Source organism: Cuculus canorus, chromosome 16 (genome assembly GCF_017976375.1).
Source record: "Cuculus canorus isolate bCucCan1 chromosome 16, bCucCan1.pri, whole genome shotgun sequence".
Taxonomy (NCBI): domain Eukaryota; kingdom Metazoa; phylum Chordata; class Aves; order Cuculiformes; family Cuculidae; genus Cuculus; species Cuculus canorus.
Window position 1 is genome coordinate 7,242,017 of NC_071416.1, and position 13,006 is coordinate 7,255,022.

General features: G+C 54.9%; 1 protein-coding gene across 1 annotated transcript; it reads right to left on the minus strand.

Moving 5' to 3' along the window:
• Positions 1-2,810: 2,810 nt before the first annotated feature.
• EMILIN3 (elastin microfibril interfacer 3) lies at positions 2,811-12,769 on the minus strand. The gene is made up of 4 exons (XM_054081716.1): positions 12,547-12,769; positions 8,324-8,446; positions 5,248-5,495; positions 2,811-4,705 (listed from the first exon to the last, which is right to left on the minus strand). The coding sequence occupies exons 1-4, from the start codon at positions 12,729-12,731 to the stop codon at positions 2,811-2,813; spliced, it is 2,451 nt and encodes an 816-aa protein (XP_053937691.1). The 5' UTR covers positions 12,732-12,769.
• Between the last annotated feature and the right edge of the window lie 237 nt (positions 12,770-13,006).

Below are 13,006 nucleotides of genomic sequence, written 5' to 3' on the forward strand. Positions count from 1 at the left end.
AGTCCTGGTGTTATGCTGCTTCTCTTAAAGCCACATCAGTCTTTTTGCTTCTGGAAACATCAGCAAGAAATACTTTATTTTTTTTTTTTTCCTTTCCAGTACAAACAGTCTTTCAGCTTTTAAAATCTGAACAAATGTACAAGGTTTTAAAAACAATAAAACACAGCCTCACGGCAGTATCAGTTGTCAACTGCCTTGGAAAGCTGCCTGTGCAAGGACAACCTCATGAGCACCATCTCCTTCCTTCTCAGCAAGCAATAAAAAAAAATGCCCTATTTTGTACAAAGTTCCTTTTGCTTTTTAAACATGAATAGCTGAGAACTGAAATACAAACTGTCCGTAGCTTCAAGTGACTAGTCAGGAACAGTCCAAATGTAGCACCATTTTCTCAAAGGTCAGACTTCTTCCTTATCCTAGTTTTGTTATGGCCAGTCCTGGCTGCCTCTGTGCTGGAGGAAGCTGTAGCTGCTCAGCTGCTTTCTAACCCAGCCCTGGCCGCGAAAGGGATAAATCCTGGCCCTTGGCTTAATTTTCTCTTTGGTTGCTTCAGCCCTTTTTTTTACCCTTCTGTGAGGATGAGGAGGGGGCTTGGGCACGGTCCTCCTGTGGGGCAAGAGCTCTCCTAGCCCATCACAAAGTGACTCCTTCCATGGGCTGGAGAGAAAAAAAAAAATGTGGGTTTTTTTCTAGGAACAGATTTTGCAGGATGCCCAAAGGCAGCAGGAGGTTGCTCCTCCACTGGAGAAGTGTCTGAGCAGTTGTAGTGTAGCTCCAAATCAGCAAAGCCCAGAGCAGCCAGAGTGGATTCTGGTGTTGTGAGCATCTGGCAGCCTCCAAGCCAGTGGGGGTAAGCGAGTGGTTGGAAGCCTGGTCCCCTCTCCAGGATGGCACGTGGTCCTCTGGCAGGGGAATGAGCTTTTATTGCATCAGGGTAATGTGGCGCAGCCAGCTGAAGTCAGTGATCCCCAAGGTCCACCCCAGCTTGGAAGCATCTGTTTCAGGGAGCTCATCCAGTTTTTATGGGAGGGAATGGAGGAGAAAAGGCACCTAGCTGCATCTCTGCTGGGAGTCGCTGCTGGTCCTGCTTTGTGCTGGTTTGGCCACAGAGCTGCTCCTTTGCAGGGCTGAGAGGACTAGGATGGGAATTGCGGTGCAGAAGAGTAGGAATGACCTGGTCAGGGTGCGGCGCATGAGGTGGGAGCTGAAGGCAAGCCAGTGTGAAAGGGTCCATGAGCTGCAATGCTGAGTTGATAGAAAAATACGTTCCTCTGCTATAAATTGCCAGAGCTGTTATGATAAAGGCTCTTTAATTTCCTCTTCATCCATTCAGGTAATGAAGTGCCTGTTGGCCAGGCAGCAGAGGACATTTATGCTGGGCTTCTTGGGAGAGGTGGGTTTTGTGTGCAACAGCCGTGCAGTCCAGGTGTGCACTCCATAGGACAAAGTCAGAGTTGCTCAGGAACACATACAACCTTTTCCAGCTCATGCACTCATAGGAAACCCGAGTGACCTTGGGTAAATCACTCAGTTTTTCCTTCTTGAGAGGTCTTCTCAAAGGTGCCCTGCCTTCCTCCTCCCCAGCGCTCCACGTCAGTGTGGGTCCTCGGGACTGGAGGCATTCCAGCAGGCTCAGAGGAACACAAGGAGGATGTAGGCTTATGCTTCCATGCTGCCAGAGAGGGAAAAGCCAGCACAGAGCAGGTGAATCCTCACACTCACACCCTGGAGCAGCTGCAGCTCCCCTGCCCTGGGATGAGACGAGGAAAACCACGTTCACAGTTTAAACAAAAAAACAGAATAGAACCAGAGCTGGATGACAGGGCTGCTCCGTGCCCAGCTTGGTCTGCAGAGACCTAAGGCCACGCGTCTCTTTGGGGAAGAGAAGTTTTTCATAACCCTTAGTGTCAGTCCCAGGAGTAACCAGAGAGCACAGCAAAAGTTACTATAAAGCACAGCATCCCCCAGGGACCACGGGGCCCTCCCCCAAATGCTGCTGCGACAGTTTTTAGCTGCTCATTGTAGTTCTTTGAAATACAAGGGACACAGGCAAGAGGAAACTTTTCAATCAGATGAGCACCGTGACAGTGGATTGTTCAAAAATATACATACATATACCATAAATATATACGGATATGTGCGTTTTCCTAATGCATATCCTCATACGCTCTGTAAGGCATCTGTGTTTGTGTGGAGGAGTGAGCAGTATAAATGGATTTACCATACACGAGGAGAGCTGCCGTCTTGGAGAGGGGAAAGCAGTTCCCAGGGGTATGTGTGAATACGTGTGTTCTTTGAAATCCACAATTCCTGTGGTGCGTTTTGTTCCCTGTAAGGAGCTCTGGCTCTGCTCAGTCTCTGGATTAAGACACAGGTGGTCTTTAGGTCAGAGAAACTCTATTCCTCAACTGACAACTATGGGGTTTTATTCTTCAAAAAGCGATAAATCCACAAAAATAAAATAAAATAATAAAACATTCCCACCTCCAGCTTCCTCCTGATTTGTCCTTCTGGGGTCATCAGTCCAGGAGCCAAAACAACGCCCCCGACCAGGAGGCAGTGACCCTGCTGCGCCAGGGTTAGGACAGCTGCTGAGCATCAGGAGGCGAGTACCGTAACAGCAGCGTTACGGAGAAGTGGGCCTGACAAGATTTAAAAATAAAAACAAAAGGTTTGTAGCAGCTTTTAATTTATCTTTTCATTAAAAAAAAAAATTATCCCAAGAACTGTTCTCACATTGGAGCGAGTCTGTGTGAGATAAGTTAATCCTGTCCTTCACAGGGAGGGGAAGGAAGAAGCACGTGGCAGCGTGGCTAATGCTGCTTCCCCTCCGCCTGCTCTTCCAAGTGGCTGACCTGCTCCGACAGCTCGGAGACCTTGGCTTGGCAGTCAAGCAGGTTGTCCTTCAGTCCCGTTATTTCCTGAGAGTGGGCAGCCAGGGTCCCGTTCATGTGGTCCATGTAGTCCCACAGACTGCCCGTGTGTTTCTCCAGTTCGTCCCTGATGCCATCCAGGCTCCCTGTGACAGCACCCAGCCTGCCGCAGACTCTTTCCACCTGGGCCACGCGGTCATCAAAGTGAGCAATCTCCTGCTGTAGGTCATGGGCTACACTCTTGCAGGAGCTCAGGTCGCTGATGATCCTGGCCTTGAGTCGCTCCAAGTCTCCCTTGAGATTCAGGACACGCCGGTTGCTGAAGAAGAGCTGAGAGCCTTGGTCGTTGATTTTCTCCTGGATGGAGTGGACCTCATCCTCAATCTTCCGTTCATGCTCATCCAGTGAGGAGTTGACATGTGTCACGGTGTCTGAGTACTGGGAGACAGAGTCCTTGAGCCCGGTCAGAGACTTGCTCACAGTGTTCAGGTTGATCTTCAGCAAGGTGATCTCCCCTTGCAAAGCTCCTGATGCTTCCTCCTCGATTCGCCGCTGGATCTCCAGAATGGTGGCGTTCAGCTTGCGCAGGAGGTCGTAGTTACTGTCCATCCGGAGAAGCAGGTCCTGGTTCTTGTTCTGGCAGTCTTCGATCTCTGTTCGGAAGGTCTCCACATCTTTGGAGGCAGAGGAGCAGCTCAGGGAACAAGTGCTCTCCAGCGTGATGAGGCGATTCTGCAACATCTCCAGTGTCTCGTCTGTCCGTTTCCTCATGCTGGCGAGCTCCCCCTCCAGCACAGGCACCACTGCTCCATCCATGCCCACGGGAGAACTGATATTGTTCAGCTCCCCGACGATGGTCATGAACCTGTCCTCCAGGGTCTGCATCTTATCTTCAAACGCAGTCCTCATGCCATCAACCTCTGCTACCACTGTGCCTCTCATGCTGTCCTCTATACCAGAGCAGCAGCTCCCCGTTTCTCTTTCTGTAGCATTGAGTCTGGCTTCCAGGTCCTCAAAGCGCCCTTCAAAAAGGTTCCCTAGGGTGACAGTGGAGATTTCGCCATCCAGCCGTGAGTGCAAGTTCTTCTGGGACTCAGAGATGCTGTGAAGGCCTTTCTCGAGGATGTTCATGCGGTCAGTGAGGTAGTCCAGGTTGCTGCAGCAGCTTTCTACCACTGTCAGCCCTTGGATCTGGGTCTCCAGCTGGGAAATCTCTTTCTTGATCTCTAGCTCCTTCCCGTCTAGTGTCTGCTGCAGCCGCAGGTTGGCAGCTTTCTCTTCCTCACACTGCTGCCGCACCTCTTGGATCCGGAAATCGCACGTGGTCTGGATCTTCCCCAGCTTCTTCTCAAAGCCATCGAGCAGCTCTCCGCGCAGGTTGCTCAGCCGTGTGTCTACATACTCCTCCAGCAGGTCGATGGAGGTGAGGGGCGAGGGCCGGGCTGACTCCAGCAGATGCTTGATTTGCCCGTCGTGGTCCAGGACCATCCCGCGAACCTCATGCAGCAGATCTGCCTTGGTTTTCAGCACGTCGCTCACCTCGGTCACTTTGGTCAGGATCTCCCCTACGGGAGGATATGTGGTGATGTCAGCTTTGTCCGCCACATCCACCAGGCCATCAGGAATGATGCCAAAGCCCACAGTTGAGTCAGGTGTGCCCGGGCTGTTCATCAGGGAGCCGATCATCTTGGTGGTGTCCTCCTGGATGGCCAGCCGCAGGCGGTCCCCCAGGCCACTCACCATGGTGTGCAGGCTGTCGTAGGACTGGGAAAGGCGCCTCACCTCCTCCTCCAGCCGATCCAGGCGGTCCCCGAAGAGGCCAGGCAGCTTCCTGCCTGTACAGGGAAAGAAAAAGCAGGCACAGTCAGGGCTCGTGCTCCTTTAACTTCCCTCCTTGTCTATCTTCTAGATCTGAGTGCTTTTCCAAACTAACTGATGTTAGCTCCTGCCCCTCTCATTACCCTTTCAGCTAATTATCAGCCCACTCTTCCTCCTTTCCTCTACACCTCTTCTTAAGCTGATCAGGAAATTCTCTTTCTCCTTGGGATCAAGCCTCCTGCTTCCAAGTTCAACAGCAGGTGATGAGAACAGCCTGGGGGAGCTTTGTCTTGAGACACACTCGACCCTCAAATCAATGGAAAATGCTTTCGAGCAATAGAGAAAGGCAATTTCGAGGAGGCACATTTGAAAGAAATTAGATTTAAAAAAGAAGTTATCCTCAAAGCAATCACGTGTCAAGGTCTCTGATCAGAAAGCACATCACCCGCTGAATGTTTGCCATATTCATGCCCTACACTAGAAGAGAAATAACCGAGAGGTTTGAGAGCACACCAGTGGAGTGATAACCTGGGGATGTGAAGCAGGAGCAAGATCTCACCATACTGATTCTTCTTTGGTCCTGGAAACAGGTCAGGGTGGCTTTTTGGATAGGGAGGAAGTCTGGGCATTGGAAACATCTTTTGCCCAGGAGGTATTTTAGGGCTGGGATGTTGGGGCAGAAGGCCAGGTTGGTCAGTCGGGCTGTCGTGGCACCCCTCTCCCATGAAGCCTGGGCAGCACCTCCAGGCCAGCTCGGTCACTGTCTTGTATCCAATCTTGTATTTGGGTCTGAAGAAAGTGCGGTACCTTTTCAGGAGAGAGGAGGAAGAGAGAAGACAGTTTAGAGATTCAACCTCAATGCCAAGCAATAGAGAAGAGTGGGGTCATGGGTCCTTTGGAGTGTGAGAAATTCATGCACATGGGGAAGCCTGGCTGAGACCCATGTGCTGCACCTGCACTTCCTCCAAGAGCTCTTGTTGCAGCAAAACTCAGTGTTGCTTTTTGGTACCTGTACAGGGACACAGCTCATTGACCAGCACTCTAAAAACATGCCAACCTTCTCCAGAACTGGGCCACAAGGTGCACGTGCGACAGCCCATGGCAAGAGGAGAGTTCTCCCAGGCAAGTAGGTAACACAACTAGTCAAGCCTGAGGAACAGCTCAGGGGTGAGGAGGGTCCATCTGAGTAGAGCCGTTATTTATGGAGCTGTGGTTTCTGCAGTTTTCTTTTGTTGAAATTTTTTTTCCACCCTGGGACTCTATTCGTAAAGCAGCTATGAGTGCATTGCAGAGGTCTCTGGCCCGATAGATGACCACTATGACAGATACCACACAGTGGCAACTTCTAGTCCAGGAGAATGCAAGATGAAATGATGGAAGAGATTCCAAAACCCCTGCAAGCTCAGATCCCTTCCAAGTGGGTGCTTGTGGGTATGTTTTTTACTTTGAGTTGACCTAGAGAATTTCATAGTGAGGTAAAAAAATTCCTCTTAACTCTAATCCTATCCTGAAGCCTCAAGGAGGGTTGGAATACCTTTAAAACAGCATTTTCTCTATGCATGAAGGGTATCAGCTTTATGGGAAGCTTAAGTGGCTTTGGCTGGCCTTACAAGCAAGACTTTTGGCAGTGGAGCAGCAGAGCCCTGGCAAGGTTTACCACAGGTGGTATATATTGATCGTCCCATACACAGCAGACAAGGGTGCCAGTCCACCTCCTTGCCTGGTGGGATCCTAACACCTTCCCTCTAAGTAGGGTCCCCACCAGCCAGTAGGCAGGACTCAGCTACACCCATTTCTTCCATGGCACCTTCCCATGAGGTGGCAGGGATGGGACAGGAGCTCACCAGTACCCAGGCTGTCCCCACCAGCCAAGCTGAGCTGCACAGGGCTGAAGACAACGTATTTCTCACCACCTCCAAAACATCAATGCTTTGAACCTGCCTTCTGGAAACTTCCAATATGAATTTACCAGGGCCTGAAAATCCTGAAGCGTGCTGTTTTGTAACAGCACATACAATCAGGCCCTTGTTCTCCTCCAGCACGTTCAGCAGAAGGGCTAGGAGGAGGCAGCACCATCACCCATACTGCGCAGAGGGGCTGTGTTGGGCACTTGCACCATTCCAGTAGCTCAGAGCAGAACACAGGGCCGAGTCTCCATCCCTGCCTGTGTCCTCGGTGCCCCCAGCCCAGACAATGGCACTTCCACACAGATCCTGGTGCGATACAGCCACCTCCATGCACGCTGCAGGAGAAAGCAAACCCAAATCCTCTGTTCTTTGGATTACTTCACAATGTCTCAACATCAACAGCTTCCCAAAGGTATGAGACAGCTTCAAAACAAGCTCTTCTTTTTGTTATTCCTCTTCATAGACGTTGTCAAGTTTCTGTGGGGTTTCCTTCCATCTTAGCATGCAGAAACCTGCCTGGAGGCTGCTACACCAAGCCACTCTCAGAGGATGAAGCGAGGACGAGGATGGCATCCAGAAGGCAAGGCACCTTCTCTGTGTCATGCTGGCCTCTGCAGAGGAACCTGGAGCCCTTTGGCACCTCTGAACCCTTCTCCCCCTGCTCCAAACAGCAACAAGGGGAAATGTTTACTGCAGCTGTACAAGATTAGCTGATGGCCTTAGGAAGTGGAAAAAACATTTCCCTCTCATGCACGGATGCAGCATCTAAGGCTGTGCAGAAAACCCAGCTGTGCATCCAGCTGCTTTCAAAAACTCTTTGGTTTCACCCCCGTTTTGTTTGAAGGGCTGAAGGGGCCAAACAGTAGACATTGCAGAGATGGGAAGAGGCTTTGGGGATCTCCTCCACAGGTATCACTAGATGCAGGATGTCCCAAAGCCCTCAAAAGCTGCTACAGCACTTGTGATGGGAGCAAGGAAAGAGCACGTCAGCAAGTGCGTCTGATGGCATTTCTCAGCCAAGAAAGGCTGCAGGCTGGCATGTGGCAAGTCCCAGACAGCTGCAGTGCAGCATGGCAGTGCCACAGGAGGAGTGCCAGGCTCCGACAAAAGCCCCTTTCAGCCCAGTTTTTCTCCGTGGTTGGCTCTGCTGCTCTCAGTGATGCCGGAGTGCAGCATTTCTGCGTGGAGCAGCACAGGGGGCTGTGGTGCACGGTAGAGCACGAAGCCCCAGTGCCCACTCTGCTCCACCTGTGGTTCTGGCAGTGACACAGTGGGGTTTTTCACTCCAGCATTGATGGGGCTCAGAGCTTTGCAAACATTTTCCTGGACAGGAAGCCCTCAGCCATCCCCAGCCATGGGCTCTGTTTTCTCCCCTTCCTGGTCAGGCTCTCGCCTAGTTGCCATCTCTGCCAGGTTGCACGTCTTTAACAAAATACTTGCCTGCACACATGCACTCGAATCCCCACCTCTCCGTGATTTCCTGCTTGATTTCCGATGAGGTGCAGGGCTCCCTCTACCTCCTGACAGACCCCATCTTGCTTCCCAGCGCCTCTGCCCTTGCCACTGACTGCCTTGTCCAGGGATAGCCCCTCAGCCCCTTTCACTGCCCTCTGGAAAACATGGGTCGATGGTCAAAAGGGTGGCACAGGGGCTTAGGAGACTGAAGGAAAGCTGCAACCTGAAGCTGAGAGGGGAAGAGAGCTGTGCCCAGGCATCCCCGGTACTCACAGCACTTTCCCCGGGCACTTGGGTCCCCAGCTGCACTTGTGGTACTCAGCCTTGACGTAGCTCTCGGCCCCATCCTGCAGCGTGCATGTCACGTTGCGCTGCACCACGTAGGCACAGTAGCTCCTAGGGGGAAGCACAAAAAGATACCATCACCCCCTGCCCTGGCAGATAGCAGCATCCTGGCTATTCAACCCATCCCCAGGTGGGTCTGCCTGCCCTGCTGGCAAGGCTCTGGAGGGGCCAGCAGCCACAGGGAACGCCAGCCTGGGTGGCTGCTGGGGTGGGGGCATTGCTCCCCCCACTCCCTGGGAACAGGGACAGCAGTGGGGCCTGGGGGAGTGCAGGGAGTGGGGATGGAGCAAAGTCTCCCAGTGCCTTGTCTGGGTGCACAGGCAAGGGAGGGGCAGGCAGGCGCTCCTGGTCCAGCTGGGCTGGGCGAATTGGCTCCTGCTCTGGGGTGTCCCTGGGCACCCCGACTTTCTCCTACTTTCACCTGAGAACCTCCATGGGAGCCAGCACTGCCCAGTTTCCTAGCTGCCCTCTGGATGCCATCTCCAGCAACAAGGAACCTTTTACTTGGTCCAGGTGGGTTCAGGCATCTCTCCTCTGGGTTAAGGGGGTGCAGCTAATCCCCTGCACTCACAACACGGCTCTGCTCACCTCGGCTGTGCTGGGCTCCTCACTCAGCCTTGGGCAGTGCCTGACCCCCAATGTCCCTCCGAGTTGGTGGCTGCCCCATCCTCCCACACCCACAACCACTCTGCAGTTGAGTCCTGCCTGAGAAATCAGTCTTGCTGCTGCAAACGGGCTGTGCACCTTCACCTTCTGATTTTTCACTGTCTACAAGAAATTCAGAGCCTCCCCAGGCAGATCTGCTGTGCTGCAGGAGGCTGGGTGGGTGCTGAGCATGGCTGCTACTGTCACAGCCACGTTGTCTCCAGTCCTGGGGTCACCTGGAGCTCCAGTCCCAGGGCTGGGCTGGGCTTGCTTGGCACAGCATAGCCTGGGTGGTGAGGTGGGCTGGAGGGACATATAGAACCCACCAACAACGGCATTTATGGGAATAGCATTCTAGAAACAGCGCCAGCAGCATCCATCAGTGGTGATCCATCCTTCTGCAGCTCCTGGAATGCTGCCAGCACCAGGGACAAGCTCAAAAGCCTTCGCACATTGCTGTTTGTAGAGTCACACCCTGATCAAGCGCGATGCTACAGTCAGCAGAGAGAGAGGAGATGCAGGGCTGCAGCATTGCAGCTCCCTTCACCACGAAGGCAGGGACAGGACCCAGATTCCAAGCCAGGCAGTGTCTGGAAACCTCTTCAGATCCCTTGGATGGGTAATGCAAGGAGCAGAGCCTCTCTCCTCCTGCCATCACACCTGCAGCTGGGTGCCTCAGGGTACCAGTCAGCAAACTCATTTGCTGAGGATGAGGTGGCCTGGAGGAAAGCTGCGTGGGAAGGATGTGGGAGAGCTGGTGGGACAGATGGAGGCCAAGGCTGTTCCAGCTGACGGCAGGGCTGCCAGCAGGAGCAGATGGACTTGGGCCACAGGGGCAGAGACAGCGGGGGTGTGCAGTGAGGCAGGGATTAAAGGCATAGGGACATGGCAGATGGCAGAGCGAGAGGAGAGAACGGCACAGGCAAACAGCGCAGAGCCGAGGCAGAGGCGGAGGGCCAGCAGCACGGAGCAGATGGGCTGGTGTGAGCTGCAGGTGTGGGGAGGTGTTCAGTGAGGCGGGAGGACCCAGTTCTCCCCATGTGTGCCAGGGTTACTACAGCTCGGCAGCCTGGCCACAGGTTGGGAAGCAGCCGGGATTCCCTGGCATCACTGTTGCACAGCCTGCAGAGAACAGCATCGGGGCTGAACAGGGAAAGAGCTGCAGAGCCTCAGCCCAGCTCTCACCAGCTGGGTCTGATGCTGGTCCAGAGAGCACCGAGACACCTCTGGCAGGTGGAGGCAAGGGAAGGGAATGGGACAGTGGAGCAGAAGGGTTTGGGGAGAAGGACGCCTTGTCTGGGGGAGTGAGTGTGCACAGAGGTCTTCCCCCCCCATCACCCTCTGGCAACAGAGCAGGGGACTATGGCTCACCCCAAGTGGAGAAAGATGGACAAAGGAGGGATGAGCACCAATGGCAAACATGTGAAGACAAAGTACACCCCTGTGCATGCCAAGACCTACCATGACCCTCCCCAGTACCCCTGTTCAGAGGTCCTGAGCAGGCTCCTCCACCTTCAACAGCCCACATAGGCAAGAGCTCCCTCAGTGAAGCAGCAAGGTGTGAGCAGATTCATCCTCCCTCTGAAACCCCAGCTTCCCATGCTCCCTCCCAGCAGGGACCCCCCAGCCTCACACACCCAGTGCATCCCTCCTTGCTCCCCCCAGGAGCAGCACCAGCACCTCTACCCTGTCCACTTGCCAAGGGCTCTTTCTCCCGTGGGATGGATACTGCAACTCCTGACAACAACCAGCAGTTCCAGCCTGCCCAGACGCAAGTGGCTCTGCCCTGGTGACAGGCTGCCAGGCTCAGAGCCTGCACAAGGATCCATTCTGCTCCCGGCTTCTCCAAAAGTGAGTCATTTATCCATGCAGAGGGCTATGAGAGAGCGAAGGCCAGCCACTTTTCTTAGCTGGAGGGAAGGGAGATCATGTGTACATGTGGAAATTTAGAATCACTATCCATAAATCCAGCATTGCTTACAAACACTACTAACCCCCTCTATAAGCAAGTCAGTAGCCAATATGGGCAAATCTACCAGCCACTACTAACAAACCCTTCCTACCTGTGACTACTTGGGTTAAGGTGGTTTCTGGCTTGCTCTCTTTCTCTGAAACCCCTTTCCTTCTCACCCACCTGTGGATAGCAGTTTTATAGCTCCAGCCTGATGTTTTAAGAGTGAGCAGCTGGAAAATGTTACGGGTTTTGGAAAGCTCTCACTGGCACTGCCAGTATTGTTCATCTGAAATGTTACTTTATTCATTTCAGCTTTTTCATAACACCACATGCTCCCCCTTTCGAGGAAGCCCAACAGAAACAGTTCTAGCAAACCAGTGGGGAGGGAAGCCAGCCCCCCACCAGTGTAACAGCCTTATTGCAACCGAGTGGAAAAAGTCTACAGTACATGTAAAGCCCGCATTCCTCATCTGCCTGAGCTTTCCAGGTTACTTGAAAACAATTTCAACCCTAGTAAATCTGTGCTTTACAAGTCAATGGGCAAATTCCCTCCCAGCCAATTTGCGTTTTCATGCATAGGTGTGCGCTGCCATCCCCATCCGCTGCCATCCTGTATCCAACAGGTATATGCACCCACCCCACAGACACACAAGCATCCCACCCTCACCACCGCAGCCCTGTCCCACTGGAGATGGCAGCACGCACATCCCTGCACACAAAGCCTTCTCCCTCTTGGAAACACAAGCCCCACACCCTCCTGTGGGGAGTGGCCCCCCAACCTTGCTCTGCACGGTGGGGTGCACCAAGACACTCTGCCCTGCAAAACAGCCCCTGATCAGTACCCGGGAGCTGGTGTGGGGCACACCAGCAGCTGGGACTGCTGCCCAGACAGGGATGTCTGTGGCAGCTGGGTACCTGGAGCGGTGGAGCAGGCTGCCCAGCAAGGGATGCCCGCAGCAGTGGGGAAGGGGGATGCTGCCCAGCAAGGGATGCCCAGGGATCCAGACATCCAGGGATGGGGGAACCACTGCCCACCAAGGGATGCCCACAGTGGGCGGGCACCTGTGTGCATGTGGGGGGGTTGCGTGTGCGTGCTGCCCAGCGAGGGATGCCTGTGGCAATATGGAAGGGGACACCCAGAGCAAACACCGCTGCCCACCGGGGGACGCCTGTGGCAGTAGGGAAGGGAGGGAACATCGCTGCCCACCAAGGGGTGCCTGCAGGCACCCAGGAAGGGGAGACACTGCTGTGCACCAAGGGATGCCCGTGGGCACCCGCAAAGGAGGGACACCGCTGTCCACCTAGAGATGCCTGCGGGCACCCAGGAAGGGGGCGGGGGACGGACCCCGCCGCCCACCAAGGGATGCCCGCGGTCCCCGGGGGCTGCTGCCCGCCGGTCCCCAGCGCCCGGCCAGGGATGCCCGCGGGAGGGATGCCCGCGGAGCCCCGCCGGCTGCCGGTGCCCAGGCAGGGACACCGCAGGAGGGGATGTCCCGGCTGCCGGTGCCGCCGGATCGCTTTGGAAGCCGCGAAAGCATAAAGAGTCTCTTACTTGTGCTTGCCCACGGGCTTGCCGGGTCCGAGCTGCGGGCTGGAACCGGCCGTGTAGAGGCTGTACCTGCCGCCGTAGGGCAGGGGAGCGGCGGGGGGGTAGAAAGCACCTTTGGCATCGGCGAGAGCCAGCAGCGTCCCGAGGGAGAGCCAGGCGAGCAGAGCTCCGCGGCGGCGCCGCATCATCCCGGGATGCGATGGGTCTGAGCACCGCGGGCTGTATGTGCCCTGCCCTGCCCTGCCCTGCCCTGCCCTGCCCTGCCCTGCCCTGCCCGCCGGCACACGCCGCTCCGCTGCCCGCCCGGCTCCTTTAGTAGGGAGGCGGCGTGGGGCGGGCTCGGCTCCTCCCAGCGCCCTCCCAGCGCCGCGACCCCCGGCCCCGCGGGCGGGGACACCGAGCGCAGCCCCTGCCCGGCCCCGCCGGCGCGGCCCCTGCCGGGATGGAGAGCGGGAGCCGAGCG